The following is a 25068-nucleotide window of genomic DNA, read 5'->3' as shown; positions in this document are numbered from 1 at the left end:
TGCCACCTGTCAAAATCACATTACTGGCTACAATGTTTTGTGCCTTGAGGTGAATCACATTAATGACTTGTGCACAAGAGATGAATGGCGTGTATATGCACATTAATCACAAATCATTGGGTTATGGTGATTCTTGTATATAAAATTCTTGCTTTCTTCGTGAGTTTCTAAAGTGAGATTCAAGTCCCTTTAGCCAGAAAGAGAAGAAGTCACAACTTAAGAGTCTGAATCTAGCTTCCAAGCTACACGCCAAGATTGTTTCATAGAAAGCCTGAGACACATATGAGTCCATTGCTGGTCGATAATCAGCATCAATAATATCATCATCTCCTTTGAATTCAATTACAGAAACACTTGAACAATTACCACCAAAATGAAAATGCTAGTACAAAGTGAGGGACAAAGATTGTCCCCACAGACACAGAAGTTTCATCGAATCAAAAGTCATCCACTTGTATGAAGAAAAAAAATCTAGAGAAAGTGAGTCCCCCTACTCCCTTCACCCTAATTAATTATTTGGGATTCTAAGACTTTCGGCAGTTGGACACAACGATTAGTTGGCTTGGGTCTATATAAAACTACTGGGTCCCTGCGAAAATGAGGATCCCTGCGAAAGAGAAGAAGTGATTGTTATCTTATTTTATGTGAACTGTCTACCTTTTTAGACCAGATCTTAACTGTTTGTTTTCTTTAGGATTGAGTTTCTTCTTTTGATCTTAGAGTCCTCCAATCACCGGAAGTGCAGAAGAGCTTGAGCAGCAGTGAATAAAGAAGAGAGGTGGTGAAAGAGTCCTTTGTATTGCTGAAAGGAAAGAGAGGTGTGCAAAGAAACTCTATCCTCATGTTCATTTTTTTACAACTCTCCTCTATATTGTTGTTCGTTGATTTTAGTTTATGTTGGTTCATCCTTTAGAACGTATAATATATTTTCAACTCTCGGACATAAAAAAAAAAAAAAAAAGAAAAAAAATGTTGGGGAAGGCTAAAGCACTAAGGGTTCGGGAAAGGATGTGCTTCCGGATTTGTTATCTTCAGAATTGAAAGAATGAGTGGGTTATCTTTCTGGGTTCAAGGATAACATGAAAAAAAATCTTTCATAGGGAGTCTCAAAGATCAGTTAAAGAAGCTGAACAGAGGATAGAAAATGTTAGAAATGATGTTAGGAGAAGACAATTATACACCTTCTCTGGCTCCCTGCTCCACCTCCAAACTGGTGGAATCCGTTCAGACATTCTGCTTTCTTCACCGAATATATTTAATCAGTTAAATAAATTTTGAATCCACAGAGTTGTTAATGAACAAACTCTCTGTTTTCACCACCTCCATCTCTCTCTCTCTCTCTCTCTTTCTCTCTCTCCACTAGTAGATAATAAAAGCTGTCCCTGTTTTACCATTTTTTTAATAGGAACTGCAGGATTCCTCTATTTTATGATTATAACCAAATATGCTTACATTTTTCTACTCAAAAAGTTACTAAACCTTGCATATTTACCAAAAATAATAGCATAAATATTGATATGAACAAATCAAACACCATTCAAAACCATTGAACCTTAAAAATAAAGGGAAATTAAAACTGAACTCGACTTTTCAGCATTTCTAAACTCACTATAACTTTTCAAAACGTCCATAAAAACTTCGTGTCAATAACTTTGGTATTAAGCAACTAACTGTGTTAGTAGATTACTATTTTACCCTATGTTAGTAATTTTGCTGTTAAGCAATTAACTATGTTAGTTGATTAATCTTAAACTCCCTCCCCTTCCACTTTGCTTCTTCAATTTTAACCATCATCGTCCCTGAGATCAAGCTACATAGTGGCAGTAGAGCGACAACCTCCTCCTCCGATAACTCATTCGACCTGTTTTCATCATTCTCTCTCTCTCTCCTCCTCCCTCTTTTTTTCTTTTTTCTCCCCTGTTCCACCGCGCCTCTTCAACTCAAACCAGAGGCAGTAGAGTGACCATCTGAATAGTCCCAAATTCTTCAAACCTTTCTAAATTTTTGGTCTTATATTTTTATATTTCTTTATATCCATTGGAGGTTCAAGCCGGCCACAATTATATATGAAGAGATATAAGAAACCAACTACCTGCTTGGGCCAACAGACTTTGGGAGATACAAGGGTAAGGTTTCAAGTTTCAACTATAGCCTTCATTGTGTGGCTAAGAAAACTGGTAGCCAGAAGAAATTTTTCTCTTTCTAGCAAAATTCTTATCAAAGTAGTTGTAATTGCTATCCTGGCTTAAATTGGGTGTTTGGACAAATGTGAAGTAATTGAAAGTGTGCAATAAACCAAACAATCTTTGGGTCAGAGTGATCAAAAGAAAACAATAATGCTAAAACGATTGTCCTATAGATGATAATTCTACTTTAGGATTAGGGATAAAAAAAATGTTTATTGACTGGTAGAAAGATGTTGTCGCATGAGAAAAGATGAGATGTCAACTCAGAGAATAAAATCAACAGTTGGAGTTTCAAACGTTCATGGCTTTCAAAGGATTGGCCCAAGGCCTAAAACCTGAATGTCTTTTAAGGGCATGTTCGTTTTTCGTTAAGTGAAGAAGGGAAAAGTTGGTCAATACGATTCGTAATACCATTGACCAATTTACTCACATTCAGATTTCAACAATAAGGGGGATCCATAGTAAATAAAATAGTTAAAATATCAAAATTGCCCCCACAACATATAAGCATTCGAGAGCTTTTCCGCTTCTATTGTTCATTCTCCCAAAACTCAATGTTGCCTGCTGTTGAAGAGTTTCTATCTCATGTTCACCGTTCTTCTGTCACTAGCGATGATACTCACTCTGACTTGTTGCCGCTGCTCCACCATTAACTTGGCTTCTAGCCCTTCCCATTCTGTCTTTCCCATGCTAGGCAAGAGTCACGACTTCTTTCATGGTTGTCTTGAATTCCACCAGCCTACCCTTTAGGCCATTAATTCAACTGCCCATGTTTGTGAATTTGTCTTGCATGTCTCATGGCAAGTTCCAACCTTGCCATCCTGGCATCCAAGGTAGCAAGGACATCCCTTGATGCTTCTGTTGTTTTCTTGGAGTAGCCCTTCTCTTGCTCGTGTGTCATATTATTGTTGAGTCCGTTCGACATCATGTCTCCGCACAAGCTCCCGCGTGCCCCTAGCAAAGTTGCTCTGATACCACTTGTCACAAACTGACTGCTCCCGTTAGCTAAGTCGTATGGCACTCACTTGGCCCTCCAAGCAAGTCAGCCAAACTGCACACCCAAGACCCTTCTTCCTAGATTCCTTAAGTGTTAAGGACACACACTAAGGCACACAAGAGAACACTAAGTATTGTAAGAAGAAGAGATCGTATTGCACTAGAAGAAAACTTGCAACTTAAAGTGTGCTCTTACAACTTGGATACCTCCTACAACTTAGACACTTGTTGCAAATAAAGGAGGAGACCCCTATTTATACACTAACCCCCTCCAGGAATCCTTTAGAACTATGTACACTTAGCATCATTCAGAAGCACCTCTACAACATTCTACCATCTACACTCTTCTAGGGGACGCCTTATTCATAAGATACAAGAACATTCTAGAGGAAGTCTAGATTGCTCCTAACCCCTCTAGTTTATTCCACAAGGTTCTAGAGAATTCCACCAGCATCTAGACCCTTTTAGACACATGGAGAATACTCTAGAACACCCCAAAAACATGTAGAATTAGCTAGAAGCCTCAAGAAACATCTAAAAAACCTCTAGCCCAGCAACCCATTGTGTCACCTCATGACAATATGCTCTAATTATTCTTTTTTATTATTTTTTTAATATTTTAATAAATTTTTTTGTTATTTAAATAAATGGTTTATGTGTAAATTAATAAAATGTATATTTCTTTAGATGTCACAACACTCATATTTCTATAAAAGCAAAAAAAAAGCAAATTTTCCACATCATGCTTTTAGAGTCTTTTCAGATTTTTCTAGACTTTAGAAATTAATTAAATTTATCAAATGCCACCTTAGCTTACAATTCCCTTTCCTATTGATTCAGATAATATCTACCCAATATTTTTTTGATCAACAATTTCATTAATCAACACATATAGGGAATTTTAACTAATTCAATGAATTTTACTGATCAAACCAAGATCTAACATTACCATATTCATATTTAGTTAGTTTTTGTTGATAAAATGATCAAATATAAAACTAGATAGGTCATGGGTTTGCTTCCTTGTAGGATGGATATGAGTTTGGATGTGTATGTTTATATAAAAACATATAAACATTGTAAGATTAGTGTTTTAAAACATGTCTTATAAGATTCAATTACTTTTTCCTTTCGAGACAATGAGTTAGGGGCTCATTCGTCCATGTCAGTTAATTAACCCATAATGTTTTTATTATAAAAAAAAGATGAAAAAAGTTTGATTATGATATTAGAAAAATATATAACAGTAAATTGGTATCATAAATAGTACTAACCAATCAGGTGCATTTCGTAGGGGGTTTGATTGCTCAAAGCTTTTTTTTTCTATCATAATTTTTTGGGATCATAGATTTCCCTAGAAGTAAAACAATACATAAACCAATAACCCATCAAATTGAATGAATTAATGATTCAATTGCATAGGTCAATTGGTTATTCATTTAACCAACTATATTTAATATAGTGGGTAGGAGATTAGCTAAATTAAGATTATGGCTGGGCTACTGAATCACTAGTCCAATTGGTTGGGTAAAAAACTAGTTGAAAGTGTTATATAACATTTAAGTTATATTTGAAGTCAATCAAGTAAAAGTGATTCAATTTATATTTGGATCTATCTAAATAGAGGCATTTTCTAGATAGAGGGTTAGATATGGTTTCAAAGATATGAAAGTAGAACTGTTATGGATTTTGACTATGGGTCCACCTAGATTTGAGCCAAGATCAAATAAGGCAGAAAGGGTTAAAGCTAATGATGTGCAAGCTGGTCGCTTCCTGTTGGATGGTAGCTCGGACGTCGGTCTGCTTATGTGGTCGGTCGAATTGCAAGGAAATAATATCAAAGGTCCCAATGTGCTTTACCTGGTGTGGACATTCTGATGCTTAAGTTAGCAAAGAGTGTGGTAGCGAGCTTGAATGCTAGTAAGTAAAAGGGCTAGAGAGCTAAATCGGGCATACCTTGTGTGGGTGATGAGGGGCCTTTATAAAAGTGAGCTTCCATGGGGTTCACGAAGTGTATCTAAGATCACTGGTCCGTGTAACCCGGAGTCCGTTTTGCAACTAGAAATGAACTTCATGTGAGTTGATAAGGCTTATTGAGTCCATCTGATCCGAGCGGGATGAGGATAAGGCTTGCTGATGTGCATCATGATCCCGAAGAAATTGGAGATGGTTGGCTCCCTTCTAGGAGAACTCTACATGGCACCTTGGCAGGTTGCGTCATCACAAGTACTTGGACCTCGACGGTTTTGGCCGAGCCCGAGGTGCTCGAGGTGACCTGGCCCGCTAAGGTGTTCGAAAATGCTAATGTGTCATCCCACCATCAAGTCATTCCACATGTCCTCATGCTAATGAGTCGAGCCAAATTACCCCTCATCAAAAGCTATTAGGATAATTTATACTTGAAATTTGCTAGGTGTTATAGCTTCTTTAGAGTGTTCTTAAAATTGAATATAAATGAAAGCATTTCTCCCTCTAGTTGTAGATATTCAATTGTTTGGGTTGAAGAGGTCAACTTATGATATCATAACAAAATAAACTTGGTAATAGAATGGAGATGGAATAGGAGGGGAAAATAAAGAAAGAATAAGGAATAGAACCAACAACAATTTTCTTGCCATAGGAACTCCATAGTCATAAACCCAGTACTTGGGTTGGTCTTTACAAGTGGAAACAATTCACCATCATAGCTTCTACTACAAACAAAAGTATTTGTTGGCTCATCCATCTCTAAAAACAAAGATATTTAGAACAAAAATAAGTGAAGACAAATAGTAAGAGAGGATATCCTAAAATCCCTACAACATGTTGTTCAAAGCAAAACCCAAAAAACTCTCTTGCTTGCCAAAAAAGAAAACACAAAAGTAGGAAGATAAAAGGAAAAAAATCTAAAACCCTAAAATCCCACAACCATGACGAATTATGATCCCACTAACTCTGTGTTTGGAAACAATGCAAATAAATGTGAATGCAAATATGTAGATGTAAAACAGTCCATATAAATTACAAAGTTGTGTTAGTTTTGCACTGACAAATTTACCTTCTCACCAAACAGACTTTTTAGTTGTAATGGATGCAAACAAGAATTCCAATAAAGCAATTCCTTTTTTAATCAAAATTCCACTTAAATGAAAATTGACTTATTTTTTATTGATGTACTTTTACATCTTATTGTCAATGTAAATATGCACTCGAAAATGTGTTTTCTGTCTTTTGTCAATGCATAAATATAATGTTGTCAAACAAAGGCAAAAGTGAACCTGAGTGCAAATATACCTTGAACTGGGATTTACAGTCCACTTGTGTCGCTTCCAAATGCATCCTAATGGAAAAACAAGACTGACATGAAGAACCCTAAAAGACCTAAATACCCTCCATTGTTGCTTCTAACAAAAACGTAGAAACTCCCATCCATGATACTGCTAGAAAAAACACAAAACCCAAAAGGCCAAAAATTGAAATCAGGAAGAATAACTGATCTAGAAATCCCTAAATCAGGAAGAATAACTGATCTAGAAACTCCCATCCATGGTCATTGGATTTTCAAATAGAGATAAAACCAACATGTAGAATAGAAAATCACACCCATGTTAAGACTTAAAAACTAAGATAAAGAGAGGTGGAGAAGAAGAAAGTGTAGAAGAAATACCGTGGAAAGGTAGAGTTGACCATGGATAGAACGAAAATGTGTAGAGAACAGAGAGAGAGAAAGAGAGAGAGAGAGATGAAGTTCCTCGAAGCACAAGTTACAAAATTAGTTAAAATTCATCGATTAAAACACTACACTTAAAAAATCGCCGATTAAAAAGCTTAGAACATGAGATAGTGCCCAAGCTATTCTTGCACGTGAGGGGTTTCCATCTACTTGCACGAGTAATTCCAAATTCTCAACTTAGATGCCTTATATTCCATTTTAAGGATGTATATTAGAATAGATAATACAAATATATAAATTAGTGTAAAACATAAAATTTAGAGAGAAAAATGAAAATATAATACATCTACTTGCATGTGGGGGGGTTTCTCTCTCCTCACTATTGTGCCTTAAAGGTCTTCACAAAAGTTTGCTAGATTTTTGGCTTTTGAAAAAGAAAAATATAACACATAAATACAATGAGATTAAAAATAGATGTTCAACCCACCATGGAAAATGAAAAGTAGAGTGGTAATTAAAATGTTGTCAACTTTTTAACACTCAAGTCCCACTTCTCCTTAAGGCTATGTTTGGTTTGAAGGAAAAAAGTAGGGTAAGGAAAGGAAAGTTAGAGAAACCTTCACAAATCTTGTATAGGTTTCCTTATCTTTCCTTTCCTTTTCCTACTTTTTCCTTCAAACCAAACATAGCCTAAGTTTCTCTTCTATCTTCTCTTGATCAACTACACTCTTTACTAGAAAGGAAGCATTTTAAACAAGGTTTTAAGTGACGTGGTTTGCCCAAGATCCAAACTAGTATAATATCCATATTTGACGGGTGTTAGGTTAATATACTGATTAAACCCAAAATGGATTGGATATGGAAATCAGATTTGTACCACACAAAATTGGTCTTCATACCTACCTAGCTCACAACCCTTGCAACTGTGCATTGGAAACATCTCCCCATGGACATAGAAACATACAAGTATCAAGATGTTCCCAATGTACAGCTGCAAAAGTTATAAGGTGAGTGTGAGGACTGATTTTCTGAGGGGTAAATCTGAACTCTTTGATATGTGTTTTCTTATGATGTGGCTAAATAAAAGAAAAAGAAGCAAAAATATCCCTACAAAAATAACCCCCTTCTCTTCTATAAGAATTGATAGCTTATTACTTATTAGAGGTGCCAACTAAAATATTACACGAAATCCTTTAGAATGTGCCCCGTTCACAAGTTGTCCCTTAGGAGAAACAAAAGTACCTTCAAACAATCCCTCCAAAAGGTAACTTTATTTACAAAAATGCCCAAGAGACCAAAACCCAATAGAGGGTGCACCCAACTTCCCCTGATTACAAATACCCAAAAGAGAAAGTTCTAGTCATATTACAAAAAACAAACAAATTCAAAAAAATACTTACATCTGTTTTTTCCTTTTTTTTTTTTTTTTTTACTTTTGTGCTCATCATTCCCATCGAGTTAACAAGAGCTTGACTCTATGCAAGCAACAAACTTAGCAACCTTACATATGTATTCATTCAGCATCATAAACTCTTTTTCACTAATCCAAGAGTTTCTCAATTGTTGGTTTTCCCTCTACTTGATTTAGAATCTAAAATAGGCCCTCTTTCGAGTGTTGTTGACTAGAACATATTCTTCACTTTATTGATAAAAAAAAAAACATATTCTACACTTTCTAGTCACTCAAATTCATTAGAAGTGTTGAACTTCTGTGCTTCTCTCTGATCAACCATTGCTATTGCTTCTAGATGTATATGATAACCAAAAAGGCCTAGTAGCACTTAAGATGGACCAATATTTTTCTACTTTATCTTTTGGTATGTCCTAATAGGAAATTGCTCAACTCATAAATAAACCATGACTACATTGCCCTCATGAAACTCCTTCATCCAATGATACATATCTTTAATTAGCTTCTTTCTACTTTTGAGGGGGTGCTCTTACTGTCATAAACTCTTTGTTGGGAGGTGGGAGGTCTTAAAGGATACTCTTTGGCATATAAAACACCACATTTCTAATTGCAGGGATTTTGTAAACTGAATTTCCTCATATTTCAATGCAGTTCATCAAAAGATCTGAGAACCTTGTGGCACACTTACTAGCTAGAAAAGCACTAACACTATCGTCAATCTATACCTGGTTTGTTAGCTGTTATAGAATTTCTGCATCAAGATTTCCTAAATGATTATACACTGAGCATTTCTAGTTAATTATCATGTCATTTGAAATAAAAAAAAAAAAAACATCTCATGGGTCCCTTCTAGTTACAAAAATGCATACATCCTATATAAATACAATAAGATTAGCATTTTGTACCACTTCTCATTGGAATGTGAAACGTGGAGAGTCCATTAAACTGTAGTCAATTTTTTAATTCATGTACCACTACCTCATTCAATCTCTTAGTGCTTATACACCATGGTGGTGAAAGAAAGTCCAACAATAGGAGGTTGACAATTTGTTCACATTGCCTTCGAAAGCCATTCGATTCAACTACAAATCCATAGAAAATTTTATTCCATGGAAAAAATCCCACACTTCCACTTGTTAATGTTCTTAAGCCCATTACTTAAGTTGTATCTTAGTTATATCAATTGAAAGTCAATTAGGCCTGAATAATGTATGGTGTGGAAGCCACAAATATTTCATATTGGTACTTAAGAGTTTGGCCCATGCATAGAAGCACATGGGCTGAATTCATTAGGTAATTTTAATGAACCCTTGAGCTAATCAAATTGGGCTCAATATGGGTCCAACACTTAAACGTAAGTGATCATTGGTTTCAACCACCCTATGAAGCACAAGGATAATGGGTTAATATAAGATAAAAGCCTATAAAGTTTTAGCCCTAAATGGTCTTTTGCTCTTAACCTCTCAATCCAAAATATTCAAATACTACTTATAAGGAAGGACTCCTTCCTAACTATTAAATGTAGTGTCACACCCTCTAATTAGATGGACCCTAGGATTGAAAATTGTTTGCAAGATTTTCATAAAATAACTTATTACAAATATAAATTCATTTTTCAAGAAGATTTTGAAAAATATATTAAAATTAATTGTCATCATTTTTAGGTTTACATCAGAGACAATGTAAATGTAGATATTTTCTTTGTCTGACAAAGGGATCAATCCTATCATAGTGATCATCCACTCAAGTAGTATCCCAAATTGCTTGAACATACCCAAGTATTTAACCCTTAGAAGATTTTAGTAGTTGGCAAAACAATAGTAGCCCAGTCAAAAACCTAATGCAATCATTATCTAATCTGGAGTTAAGTGCAACTTTCTAGTTTGCCCATTTGTCTCTAAAGTCTAAGGATTAACTAGAAATTAGTCCTCATTCAATGTTTTTTTATAAACACCAACTAATTGTACCTTGGGTCTAACCCTAGGAATTGAGACAAGTGCTCCACCAATTTGATATTATATTAGTATCAATATTGTTAAGATCGGCTCGTTAAATTTATTTAATGGTTGAGAACGTTCTAAACTAACATTGGCCTCAAAAATGTTTATCTCAAGGTGTAAAACATAAAAAACATACCAACCACAAATATGAAATAATAATTATTTGACTTGATTAATTATAAAACTCAGAATACATTAGTTTGATTGGAGCTAAAGGAGTATATTGTCTAATAGGAACATCTCTAACAAATTAGTATGGCCTTAATTGATGGCATTATCAACTTGCTTCCAATTACCATATGACCTCGATGTGATGGTGGATGGAATTTTTAAATGGAAATGTCAATGGGTAAAGCACTAAAGGCTTGGAATGGATTTGGATGAAAGAGAGATAAGGGATTATTGGAATGAAATGAAGATTAAGTGATTCTTTATTTATCATAGAATCACAAGAACCACTTGAATGGCTTAAAATATCTCGAATCAAAAATAGCTTGAATGCCTCAAAGGGAAAGCTTACCTAATTATATTTGAGTCCTTTCCTACTTTAAATGTGGTTTTTCCTATGATTTAGAGTGTAGTTTGGATTGGATTTCTTCTATTGCAAATATTTCAAGCTGGACAAATATGGCATGATTCATCAAATTTTTTTCTCATAATGTTCAAGAAGTTTAGGTGGTGAGGATAACACTAACCATTTCCCCCATGTTTACCTTATCTTGATTATAATATGGAATGAGAGCTATTGATAGTTGAAAGTTTTTTAATTTAAATTTTTAGGGCTAAAATGGTCATTTCTATACATTATGGAATGAGGCTATTTTAGGTGATCAAAGTGTTTAGGTAGGTATTTCCCAAATAGCAAAGCCTAAGAGGGGGTGAATTGGACACTAAAAGGATTTCCCCCAACTAAAGCCTTTTAAAACAATGAATGCAAACTTGAAAGAAAGGAAGGCTGTGTAAGTGTGATATGCAATGTGCAATAGATAATTGAATGATCAAATAAGTAAATATGAACAAATAAAGTAAATGATTGTCGAAAATTAAAGCACACAAATATTTATAGAGGCTTAGCCAAACCCTATCTTATGTCTTCTCCTCAAGAAATCTCTTGATAATTTCTACTAATAGTTGACTTTTGGATTCCAGCAAAACCTTACAATTAGTAGGGCTTCCAAGTGCTTACAAGACCTAACAAGTGAAACATCCAAATGTCAACCAAACTTGAACAGGTGCCAAACAGTGGTGCTCTCATTTGAATACACATATACAATAGATGTAACAATATAGAGAAGAAATACAAAGTAATGCCTCTTAACAGGCTGATAGAAATAAGTATAATGCAAACTATATTAGATGCAAGAGTATGCACAATACAATATGTTCAAACTCTTGAAAAGATTCAAGAAAACTCTGAGAAATAATTAAGCAAAAAGGTTACTTAGTTTTTCTCACACTAGAATTGATTTAACTCAAATTTCTCTTCTCTAAAAAATCTTGCTCATAAATGCTATCTTTCATTTAGCAAATATTCATTGATCAAGTTGTTTTTAATTTTTAATCCAAAACCACTAATTTATAGTGGTAGAGAGCATATTACCATTATAGATCCTTGAGAAGGGATTAGCCTATACTTGGAAATGTTCAAAGCCTATTCTCAACAAGGTTAAAGGCTTACCCAAAGTGGAGATAGACATTATGCCCTCAAATGGTTAATTTTCTCATCAAGTAGTTGACTATCATGACTTATTAGTCAACTACCACTTGTAGAGAGAAATCCTTTTTCTCTCGAAGTCGAATGATTACTAACTTATGCCCACCCAATCTTGACTATGGAAATAGTTGACTATAGATTTTCTATAGTTGACCATCGAATAGTGTCTAGGTAACACCAACCTCGATTGTTATAGGTAATCAGCTATTAGTTTATAGGTGTCAACTATTCACTATTCACAACCTTAAAAGCTTTGAGATATTGATTTCAATGGCCTCTGAATTATTTTTTTAAGCTTCTAGACATAGATCAAGTCGAAGAATGAATATGAGAACACCTAAGAACTACAAATAATACTAGCCATTGGTTTCTAAGGTTAGGTCATTTGAATTTAGTCAAGTTCAATCTCATAGAGTGCATCTCGTGCGAATAATTTGCATCAAGTCCAAAAATCTAACACAAAATGTAGCTTACTGGAACTTGGTGATTTTTTCTTTTCAGCTCTAAGGTTAAAGGCTTACCCAAAGAGGAAATAGATGTTATGCTTTCAAATGGTCAAATTTTTCTTCAAGTAGTTGACTACCACTTGTAGAGAGAAATCTTTTTTCGCTAGAAGTCGACTGTTTACTAACTTCTGCTCGCACAACCTTGGCTGTGAGAAATAGTTGACTATCGAATAGTGTCTAGGTAACACCAGCCCCGACTTTTATAGGTAGTCAACTATTGGTTTATAGGTAGTCAACTATTCACTATTCACAACCTAAAAAACATTGAGATATTGATACCAATGGCCTAGAAAAATATTTTTTTAAGCTTCCAAACATAGTTCAACTCGAAGAATGAATTCAACCCCATAGAATGCATCTCATGCAATTAATTTACATCAAGTCCTAAAAACTAACACACAATGTAGATCACTGGAACTTGATGTTATTTATTTATTTATTTTTCAATTCTTGGTAGCATCCTTCTTCTTTGGAGAAGAGCAGGTTAATTGATAGACACCCAATGCATTTCATTCAAGCTTGGATTCTTCATAGCAATTTGTTAAACATTTTAGCTCAATGGGTTTATTTATCATCAAAACACATAGGGTCAATACAAGGGTGATGTAAGAATAGCCGATATGAGTCTTAGGACAGTTGGTTTGTTAGAAACGACCTTTTTGGGCCTCTAAACTGAAAAACTAATGAGAAATATCAGGATGGAATCATTGAAACTTCATGGTTAATATTCAAAATTTTGTAATAAAAATTGAAAGTAAGGGCTTGTGGATGGTCCAGAATCTTTTTTGTGGTGTTGATTCTTTTATTGGGTGCTTAAATTGTAAGTTTTTTAGACCCGTGATGATGTACACCAGTAATGGTCACATGATGGATTTTGACATCCATTGAGTTTGGTTTTGAGATGGGAGAAACTTTGACACGTCTTGAGTTTAATGGTTGGGTCATATTTGAGTTTTGATGTAATTATGTGGTTTAACTTTTGGTCTTTTTTGGGTTAAGTTAGTTGGAAAGAGATTTTTTTTTAATTTAATGGTAATTGGATTTCATAGGTGGTTAGAAATAGTTTTATATGGATTTTGGGATGTATCGCATCACATGGAGAAGTTTGATCATTCAAATGGTATCTTGATGATGGTTATCCTTAATGTGGGTGCAGATTGGTCTTACAATGGTCATTGGGTTTTATCATTAGTTGAGGATTTGTGCGTATAGGTCTTCGATGTGAGCCCAATTTGGGCCGAGACTGGCCATGTAGTAGATCTTCAGGGTTGTCATGTTAGGTTTTTCTTCTAGAGAGATTTTTGGATGTCTTGGATTTTTTGGTGTTCAAATTATTTGTTTTACGTTTTGACTATTCTATGATTGAACCAACTTGATTTGAAATGGAATAAGCCTTTTGTGTTTGGTTGCAGTGCAAATTTATTTACATTAGTACAAATGCATGGGGTGCAAATGTAAAAATTTATTGTTTAATTTTATTTTGGATTTTACTTTATTCTGCTTCATGTCTTAATTTACTTCATTTATACTGCAATCAAACAAAATAAGCTAAGATTTGAAACAAAAATAGGTCAGAATTTACACTCAAATCATTTGCACTGCCATGGCTTTACATCAGTGCAAATTCATTTGCATTGCAACCAAACACAAACTAATATGTTTTCTCTTTATTTTGCATTTTTCTTTTGTGTTTTTTGGTTTTTGGCACAACAATATTTATGCAAGAAGGTTGGAGAAACTTTCATCACATAAACCTTATACTAATAGTACAATTGAATGAATAGGCAAAACTGTGAGATTTGTGCGCTTTAAATTCATCACAAAAAGTTGTCACTTCCTTTTTGTATATTGTGAATGAAAGTTTGGAATGAAGATTAAAATGAGTTAGTTCATTTCCATTTTCTCTCACAATAATTTCAGATATAGCCATGGAATTTGTATCATCCATCGTAGTAGAAATTGGAAAATGCTTGCTGGGACCAGTGTTCGAAGCGGTTGGGCAGTGTGTTAATTATGTGGTTAAGGTGAAGGAAAACATTGAGCAGCTCAGGAAGCAAGTCCGTGAATTGGAGAAAACGAAAGAATCCGTTGAAAACTTGATAAAGCAAGCAGAGAGGAAGGGAGAAGACATCAAGGATAATGTTACGAAATGGCTTGAAGATGTAATGTCTATTATAGATGAAACAAATAGTTTCATTGATAATGAACTTAAGGAGAATGGCAGTTGCTTCAAGGGCTTGCATCCTAACTGTGGCTCACGCTACCAATTAAGTAAGAAAGCAGGGGAGAAGATGAAACGCATTAAAGAGCTTCAAGAAGGTGGCAGGTTTGATGTTGTATCTGATCCAGCTCCTCCTCTTGGTATAGAATTCATGTGTGACAAAGATTTTCAGAAGTTTAAATCCAGAGAATCAGCAATAAAGGAAATCGCAGAGGCATTAGGAGATAAAAATGTCCATGTCATTGGGGTTTATGGGATGGGAGGTGTGGGCAAAACAACGCTGGTGAAGGAAATTGGCAAAGAAGTGAAGAAAAAGAAACTTTTTGACAAGGTCGTGATGGCTGTGGTGTCCCAAGATCCAAACTTGAAACAGATTCAAGATGAGATTGCAAGGATGTTACCCTTAGAATTTGAAGAAAAAGAAGATGAACGGGAAAGAGCACAGAAGCTATCAAGAAAGTTGCAAAAGGAGAAGAGTATTCTTATTATCTTAGATGATATGTGGAAAAACTTAGATTTGAAAACACTGGGGATCCCTTTGGATTTGGATGACAACAACCAGAGGGAGAGGAGGGGGTGCTGCAAAATCCTACTCACAACACGGCGTCAAGATGTTTGCCATGCAATGAAGACCCAAGCAGATATTCCTCTTAGCATCTTATCTGAAGATGATGCTTGGGATTTGTTTAGAAGGAATGCAGGTGATGTGGTGGAAAATGACGCTTTGATCAAAGATGTTGCCAAGGATGTGGCGAAGGAGTGCGGGGGTTTGCCCATAGCAATTGTAACAGTTGCGGGAGCACTACGGGATAAGAGAGATCGACGAGAATGGGATGATGCACGAAGGGAACTTAAATCGTCTGAATTTAAAAATATTGAGGATTTAGATCCGAAAGTGCGCTCGTGTTTGAAATGGAGTTATGATTATTTAAAGGATTTGGAAGCCCAACGGTTGTTCTTGCACTGCTGTCTTTTTCCTGAAGATTATAATATTTCCATTGAAGAACTAGTACTATACTCTTTTGGAGTGGGACTTTTGGAAAATGTTGAAACAATAAAAGATGCAAGAGACAGAACACGTAGAATTGTAGAGAAGCTTAAAAAATCTTCCTTGTTGTTACAAGGTCGGAATGAAGAGTCTATCAAAATGCACGATGTTGTTCGTGATGTGGCCATCCATATTGCATCTAGTAAGGGTGAACAAGATGAATTATTCCTGGTGAAAGGAGGTAGTTTGGAGGAATGGCCAACAATGGAATCAACAGCAGATTACACAGCCATCTCACTGATATATCATCGAATAAAGAAGCTACCTTATTCATTGGAATTTTCAAAACTAAGGACTTTATTGTTGAATCGTACTTATGTGGAAATGGAGATTCCAGACACTTTCTTTCAAGGGATGAAAGCACTTAGAACTTTGGATATGAGTTTAAATTACGGGCTTTGCATCCTACCATCTTCAATTCGGTGGCTGACAAATCTTCGAACATTAAATCTACAATCTTGCACTAACTTAAAAGACATATCTATGCTTGGAAATTTGAAGAAACTTGTTATACTCGACTTAACTGGATGCGAATCCATACATAGGTTGCCAACAAATATGGCACAGTTGACCGATCTAAGGTTGTTGAATTTGACAGAAGCTTATGGGATTGAAATTATACCACCGAATGTGATATCATGCTGGTCCCAACTAGAAGAACTACACATGTGTAATAGTTTTAAGGATTGGGAGATAGAAGGAATAAGTGGAGGAGGAGGACATGGATGTAAAGCTCGATTGGCAGAGTTCAATGCATTGCGTCGGTTAACCACTCTAAAAGTAGAAATAAAAGATCCAAGAAGTTTGCCAGATGATTTTGTTTTCCAAGATCTTGGAAAGTTTAACATAAATATAAATTTTCCAGATTATTTCAATCATCGTAGAGAAAAGGAGTTACGTATCAAAGGCGTACGGACCCAAAAAATCAAAACTGTATTTTCTAATCAATTGAAAAGAACAAAAGTCCTACGTCTACAAGATTGTGAGGGTGATTTAAAATGTATAATAGAAGAGCCAGATGCCGTCGAGGAACTCAACTTGTGCGGATGCAGTGATATTGAAGATTTCCCGTCACGTGCCCTTTTTTCCAACCTAAATATCCTTGCCTTGAAAGAATGTAGGAGTTTGAGAAGTATTTTTTCACCTATCAATACTCGAAATCTACAACAGCTGGGGGACCTTCGGGTAGAAGGGTGTGATTCTTTGGAAGAAATTTTTGTAGAAGAGGAAGGCGGGGACAAGATCGTATTGCCCAAATTGAAGACCTTATTTATCTCAAAATTACCATCCCTCACAAGTATCTGCGGAAACAGAAATCCATCTGATTGGCACTCGTTGGAACAAGTGAATATACACGATTGTCCCAAATTGAGAGACATCTTTTCACGTGCCACAACTCAAAGTCTACTACAGCTCAAAGTGCTTCAAATACATAGCTGTGATTCTTTGGAAGAAATTTTTGTGAAAGAGGGTGAAGGTGAAGCAGTGGTGGACAAGATCGCATTGTCGCAGTTGAGGACTTTACATCTTAAACATTTACCATCCCTCACAAGTATCTATGGAAACAAAAATCCATCTGATTGGCTCTCGTTGGAACAAGTGAATATACACGATTGTCCCAAATTGAGAGGCATCTTTTCACGTGCCACAACTCAAAGTCTACTACAGCTCAAAGAGCTTGTAGTATATAGCTGTGATTCTTTGGAAGAAATTTTTGTGAAAGAGGGTGAAGGTGAAGCAGTGGTGGACAAGATCGTATTGCCCAAATTGAAGACCCTATTTCTCTCAGAATTACCATCCCTCACAAGTATCTATGGAAACAAAAATCCATCTGATTGGCCCTCATTGGAAGAAGTGACAATATTCGATTGTCCCAATTTGAGAGGCATCTTTTCACGTGCCACAACTCAAAGTCTACTACAGCTCAAAAAACTTGAAGTACATAACTGTGATTCTTTGGAAGAAATTTTTGTGAAAGAGGGTGAAGGTGAAGCAGTGGTGGACAAAATCGCATTGCCGCAGTTGAGGACTTTACATCTTAAACATTTACGATCCCTCACAAGTATCTATGGAAACAAAAATCCATCTGATTGGCCCTCGTTGGTAGAAGTGACAATATTCGATTGTCCCAATTTGAGAGGCATCTTTTCACGTGCCACAACTCAAAGTCTACTACAGCTCAAAGTGCTTGAAATACATAACTGTGATTCTTTGGAAGAAATTTTTGTCAAAAAGGGTAAAGGTGAAGCAGTGGTGGACAAGATCGCATTGCCGCAGTTGAAGACTTTACATCTTAGACATTTACCATCCCTCACAAGTATCTATGGAAACAAAAATCCATCTGATTGGCCCTCGTTGGAACAAGTGACAATATTCGATTGTCCCAATTTGAGAGGCATCTTTTCACGTGCCACAACTCAAAGTCTACTACAGCTCAAAGTGCTTCAAATACATAACTGTGATTCTTTGGAAGAAATTTTTGTGAAAGAGGGTGAAGGTGAAGCAGTGGTGGACAAGATCGCATTGCCGCAGTTGAGGACTTTACATCTTAAACATTTACCATCCCTCACAAGTATCTATGGAAACAAAAATCCATCTGATTGGCCCTCGTTGGAACAAGTGACAATAATCGATTGTCCCAATTTTAGAGGCATCTTTTCACATGCCACAACTCAAAGTCTACTACAGCTCAAAAAACTTGAAGTACATAACTGTGATTCTTTGGAAGAAATTTTTGTGAAAGAGGGTGAAGGTGAAGCAGTGGTGGACAAGATCGCATTGCCGCAGTTGAGGACTTTACATCTTAAACATTTACCATCCCTCACAAGTATCTATGGAAACAAAAATCCATCTGATTGGCCCTCGTTGGAACAAGTGACAATAATCGGTTGTCCCAATTTGCGAGGCATCTTTTCACGTGCCACAACTCAAAGTCTACTACAGCTCAAAAAACTTGAAGTACATAATTGTGATTCTTTGGAAGAAATTTTTGTGAAAGAGGGTGAAGGTGAAGCAGTGGTGGACAAAATCGCATTGCCGCAGTTGAGGACTTTACATCTTAAACATTTACGATCCCTCACAAGTATCTATGGAAACAAAAATCCATCTGATTGGCCCTTGTTGGTAGAAGTGACAATATTCGATTGTCCCAATTTGAGAGGCATCTTTTCACGTGCCACAACTCAAAGTCTACTACAGCTCAAAGTGCTTAAAGTACATAACTGTGATTCTTTGGAAGAAATTTTTGTCAAAGAGGGTGAAGGTGAAGCAGTGGTGGACAAGATCGCATTACTGCAGTTGAGGACTTTACATCTTAGTCATTTACCATCCCTCACAAGTATCTATGGAAACAAAAATCCATCTGATTGGCCCTCGTTGAAAAAAGTGACAATATTCGGTTGTCCCAATTTGAGAGGCATCTTTTCACATGCCACAACTCAAAGTCTACTACAGCTCAAAGTGCTTCAAATACATAGCTGTGATTCTTTGGAAGAAATTTTTGTGAAGGAGGGTGAAGGTGAAGCAGTGGTGGACAAGATCGCATTGCCGCAGTTGATGACTTTACATCTTAAACATTTACGATCCCTCACAAATATCTATGGAAACAAAAATCCATTTGATTGGCCCTCATTGGAACAAGTGACAATATTCGATTGTCCCAATTTGAGAGGCATCTTTTCACGTGCCACAACTCAAAGTCTACTACAGCTCAAAGTGCTTGAAGTACATAACTGTGATTCTTTGGAAGAAATTTTTGTCAAAGAGGGTGAAGGTGAAGCAGTGGTGGACAAGATCGCATTGGTGCAGTTGAGGACTTTACATCTTAGACATTTACCATCCCTCACAAGTATCTATGGAAACAAAAATCCTTCTGATTGGCCCTCGTTGAAAAAAGTGACAATATTCGGTTGTCCCAATTTGAGAGGCATGTTTTCACATGCCACAACTCAAAGTCTATTACAGCTCAAAGTGCTTGAAGTACATAACTGTGATTCTTGGAAAGAAATTTTTGTGAAAGATGGTGAAGGTGAAGCAGTGGTGGACAAGTTCGCATTGTCGCAGTTGAGGACTTTACATCTTAAACATTTACCATCCCTCACAAGTATTTATGGAAACAAAAATCCATCTGATTGGCCCTCGTTGAAAAAAGTGACAATATTCGGTTGTCCCAATTTGAGAGGCATCTTTTCACGTGCCACAACTCAAAGTCTACTACAGCTCAAAGTGCTTCAAATACATAGCTGTGATTCTTTGGAAGAAATTTTTGTGAAAGAGGGTGAAGGTGAAGCAGTGGTGGACAAGATCGCATTGCCGCAGTTGAGGACTTTACATCTTAAACATTTACCATCCCTCAAAAGTATCTATGGAAACAAAATTCCATCTGATTGGCCCTCGTTGGAACAAGTGACAATAATCGATTGTCCCAATTTGAGAGGCATCTTTTCACGTGCCACAACTCAAAGTCTACTACAGCTCAAAGTGCTTCAAATACATAGCAGTGGTTCTTTAGAAGAAATTTTTGTGAAAGAGGGTGAAGGTGAAGCAGTGGTGGACAAGATCGCATTGCCGCAGTTGAGGACTTTACATCTTAAACATTTACCATCCCAAACAAGTATCTATGGAAACAAAAATCCATCTGATTGGCCCTCGTTGGAACAAGTGACAATAATCGATTGTCCCAATTTGAAAGGCATCTTTTCACATGCCACAACTCAAAGTCTACTACAGCTCAAAGTGCTTCAAATACATAGTTGTGGTTCTTTGAAAGAAATTTTTGTGAAAGAGGGTGAAGGTGAAGCAGTGGTGGACACGATCGCATTGCCGCAGTTGAGGACTTTACATCTTACAAATTTACCATCCCTCACAAGTATCTATGGAAACAAAAATCCATCTGATTGGCCCTCGTTGGAACAAGTGACAATATTCGTTTGTCCCAATTTGAGAGGCATCTTTTCACGTGCCACAACTCAAAGTCTACTACAGCTTAAAGTGCTTCAAATACATGGCTGTCATTATTGGGAAGAAATTTTTGTCGAAGAGGCAAGCGGGGACAAGATCGTATTGCCCAAATTGAGGACCTTATATCTTAAATATTTACCATCCCTCACAAGTATCTCTAGAAATGGTAACCCATTTGATTGGCCCTCGTTGGAATTAGTGGATATATACGATTGTCCCAATTTGCCAGGCATCTTTTCACGTGCCACAACTCAAAGTCTACTACAACTCAAAGAGCTTCAAATACATAGCTGTGATTCTTTGGAAGAAATTTTTGTGAAAGAGGGTGAAGGTGAAGCAGTGGTGGACACGATCGCATTGCCGCAGTTGAGGACTTTACATCTTGCAAATTTACCATCCCTCACAAGTATCTATGCAAACAGAAATCCATCTGATTGGCCCTTGTTGGAAGAAGTGTATATAGACGAATGTCCAAGGTTGCAGAATTTCCCTTTTCAACGCCAAAATGCTCCCAATGTAAAGACCATCACTATATCATCAGTCGAGTTGTCAAGGAAAAAATTAGGGCAAAAGTATCAGGAATTGGAATCGGAATTTGGAGAACTACTTCACCTGTAAGTTCTTCTTCATTGCTCCTTGAACTAGATTGAATTTTACTCTTCTGATCAGTTACCAGAATATATACTAATATGGTATCGATAGCATTATATTTTCCTCTTTTTTATTTATTTTTTCAATATATAACATCCAATAAATTTGTAATTTTGGTGAGGGAATCTTTATTTCAAGTAAATGTTTTTATAAAACTGAAACTTCTTACATAACAAAAACTGCCTCAATCATGAACGTTGTAGTCGATTTTATTTTCCAAAGCAAAATCATAAATGTTGTGAACGCCTCTGAAAATAAGTTATTCTGCTCTTTCATTCTCCATTGCTATCAATATTTTATTTATATCTTTATGATGAATTACCATGGTTGGAGCCTTCAATCTTTTCCTTTGCATTTGCATGCATTACCAAATTATATACTTCCTTTCATTACCTAAAACCTAGTTTACGGTTGTAATTTGTCCTAATTTCTGAAATAGAAAATATTAATAAAAAATAACTTTTCTCAGTTAAACATATCATATAGTTGTAGCTTTCATTCTATCCATAAAAACCTTATTATATGACATTTGCAGATATAAATAATATCAAATATTAAGGTGTTCAGAAAGCCAACATCTATATTACTATATATGTTGGAAGATCCATGAAGTTGTTATTTTGTCCATATGAATTAATGTATTTTAATTAATATAAAATTATAATTCTATAACTTTAAACCTAACTTGCAAGGAGAGATTTCTTGAGAAAATTCCATAGACTTCCATAGATTTCATAGACCAGCTATAGAAATATATTATCTAATATTAAAAGAAAAAGTATACTTAATTTAATTGTTGATGTTTGAGAAATAGGGGTGCTTGTTAAATACTAAGACTCTTTACGCAGGAAAAAAGGAGGAGGAGAAGAAGAAGAAGAAGAAGAAGAAAGAGAAGAAGAAGAAGAAGAAGAAGAAAGAGAAGAAGAAGAAGAAGAAGAAGAAGAAGAAGAAAGAGAAGAAGAAGAAGAAGAAGAAGAGTAAGTATCAACACCTAAACTATAATTTTTAGTAATTTTGGTAAATTGAAAATTTAGTCACCAACAATTACCTGTTAAAAACTAGGGGTACAATTTGGGCTGGCCCGAATAGGCCCAGCCCGAAATTTTACACGGGCTAGGCTTGGATTTTCAGTCCTTTGGGCTGTGGGGTGGAATTGGATTACGGTTGCAATTGGATTCTCAATTGAAAGGCGTATAATTAATGAATAAACATTCAAGATGAGGTGAGTCATTTATTGAAAACAAAAGAGTGGGGTGGAATCACAATAAAAATCCTATTAGAGATAGCAATTTTGTGGAAATTTTTATATACCTGATCCATCCTAATTTAATAGGACTCTTTTATCAAAACTTTATAGGATTTGGGACGGGGTTGAGATTTTGGATTAAAACTTTATAGGGTTTAAGATAGACTTGGGTTTTGTCATTAGAGTACCTGAACCCAATTAATAGAAATACCCAATAGGAAAAATGCTTTTTGAAAGTGAAATTGAAATGCTAAGACTATTTATGCAGGGTATCAGAAGAAGAAGAAGAAGAAGAAGAAGAAGAAGAAGAAGAAGAGGAGGAGGAGGATGTGAGAAGCAATTATAATAATGACAATGATGTAAGGCAAAACAACGAGGTATTTCCTTGTCTAAAACTGTATTATTTTGCTTCTTAGTTTTTTCAAAATACCTTTAAATTTCAAATGATTGGCGGATGTTCTTATACATGTGGTCATGTATAAATCAACCATTCAATCTATTGGGATTGCATTAGCAATAACTTTTGCCACATCAGAGAAAATAGCTTCAGTTTATGCATCTATTTGGACCATTATAACCAAATAGGAAATCTAGAGGACACAAAGTATGAATTACATTTTTACTTCTGAAAATCTGATATTTAAGAAATTTTTAACACCTCAAGACAAAACCCAGGGCCAGGGATTACCCAAAAGCAATACTTTCTCTGTAATGGCATTTAATATCATTTTTCATAGAAATGTTAAAACCCGCTGGTGTACGTGAGGCTGTGCTTGGTTGCACTGCAATTTTACTTGAACTAGTGCAAACGGATGGGAGTGCAAATGTAAAAAATGTAAATTCTTGTTTAATTTTATTTTGAATTTTACTTTACTCTGTTTGATGTATTAATTTAATTCATTTGTACTACAATCATACAAAATAATCTAAAATTTGAAGCAAAAATAAGTCAGAATTTACACTTAAATCGTCATTTGCACTGTTTTGGTTTTGCATCAGTGCAAATTTAGTTGCATTGCAACCAAATACACCCTAAAGTACAAATAGATTTTGCACTGAATGCAAGGTGTCAACTGGTTGGCTGGTAAGGTTTTTAGCTAGTTGGAGAGCGGATCTAGTCTCATACAACGGGTCACAACAGCCTTTGCAGCGGTGCATTCAGAACATCTCCCTTGTCCTCCATGGTGAGATGTTCCCGATGTACAACTACAACTTACAACTACTGCAGCTGATTGTTGGGACCCTGTTTTGGGACCTGATCCAAATCTGATCAATTGTAATGGAACTTGGGAGTCGAATCCCGCCTGCACGAGGGCTGGGGGGTTTGGGGTTTTTTATTAGTTTGTAGTTGCACTCTCCCCAAACTAGGCCTTAATCTCACAACAAGAGGAATGCAGCACATACTCAAAAGAAATTAACAGTCTTATTGCATATGCTGATCAAATTACTTGACCTAACAGGTAGAAATTGATCTTAACACCATTGACTTCTTTGCGATGCCGTCTATGGAGTCATTGCAGCAGCTGGATGAATTGAGGCAATCTGATGAGCCTTCACTTGAGTTGAATTTCTTCGAGCCTCCTAGCAAGAAGCAAAAACTCCATCCATCATCATCTACAGCCTCGACCTCCAAGTCACATAGAAATTAACCTGAACTGGTGGAGAACTTGATCGAATGTTAAACTTATCGTGATATATTGGAATGCTTATTGAACCTTATCCTAGAGCAAGATTATTGTGTGATGCAGATTGACTTGAGTCTCTAATTAAATTCTCATAGTAATAAGGGTCACGTAGTTAGCCAAACCAACTTTTCCATTAGATTTCTTTATTAATAGTATGACACAATGGAGAGTCGTGTTGATTTTGTTAGTTGTATTTATTCTAAGTACTCTTTTAATACTCTGAGTATTAGTTTGCAAACTGTCATTATTACCTTGATCAAATCTTTGATATACATATGAATATGTCTGTGCATGGAAATGTTGCCTTATAAGGTAGATGGTGTTAGTGTTTTGTCAAAAAGCTTTAGGGGGTATTCTACAAATGGTTTGTTTTGTTTTTGAAACAAAAACAACTGCTACATCAGCAGAAATAATTTTTACTGAGGTTGGCAGCCATTTTTGTTTAAGGGGTATTCTACAAATGGTGTGTCAATTGCCATTTAGTGATCTTTTTTATTTTTCTTTTCTTTTTCGTTATTAGTCCTCAGGCTGAGGAGGAGAGGACCAATATATTGTATAGTGCATGAAGTGGCAAGTCTTGCTAATCTGTGAGCCACAGAATTTCAACTTTTTGGACTCACACAACTGTTGAAAAGGGAAACAAGTCTCTGGCAGTCTCAAATGCACCAAGGTGATATAAAAGTATCCACCAACAGGTCAATTGCAATCTTTTTTGCATCACCTTTAGGGGACATTCTTTTTGTGGATTTTGAGAGGGGGACAAGTTGGTCAATGGGATTTTGGTTCCCATTGA

General features: G+C 35.9%; 1 protein-coding gene across 6 annotated transcripts in view; it reads left to right on the top strand.

The window, feature by feature from the left end:
- Nucleotides 1–24536, top strand: part of LOC148852604 (uncharacterized) — a 28111-nt gene extending 3575 nt beyond the window's left edge. For 3 of the 6 annotated variants that reach the window (XM_088945471.1, XM_088945472.1, XM_088945476.1), the window contains 5 exons: nucleotides 695–818; nucleotides 14386–21307; nucleotides 22193–22321; nucleotides 22859–22967; nucleotides 24051–24536. In XM_088945471.1, coding sequence (XP_088801597.1) covers nucleotides 14394–21307; nucleotides 22193–22321; nucleotides 22859–22967; nucleotides 24051–24239 — 7341 coding nt within the window. In that variant the 5' untranslated portion in view covers nucleotides 695–818; nucleotides 14386–14393 and the 3' untranslated portion in view covers nucleotides 24240–24536. The remainder of the gene's footprint in view (nucleotides 1–694; nucleotides 819–14385; nucleotides 21308–22192; nucleotides 22322–22858; nucleotides 22968–24050) is intronic. The other 3 variants (XM_088945473.1, XM_088945475.1, XM_088945474.1) reach the window with 2 other exon arrangements.
- The last annotated feature ends 532 nt before the right edge of the window (nucleotides 24537–25068 follow it).

The sequence above is a fragment of the Nelumbo lutea genome, chromosome 5 (genome assembly GCF_056320005.1).
Source record: "Nelumbo lutea isolate HS-2025 chromosome 5, American lotus-T2T, whole genome shotgun sequence".
Classification (NCBI taxonomy): Eukaryota; Viridiplantae; Streptophyta; class Magnoliopsida; order Proteales; family Nelumbonaceae; genus Nelumbo; species Nelumbo lutea.
This window is presented reverse-complemented; position numbering and strand designations above follow the sequence as displayed.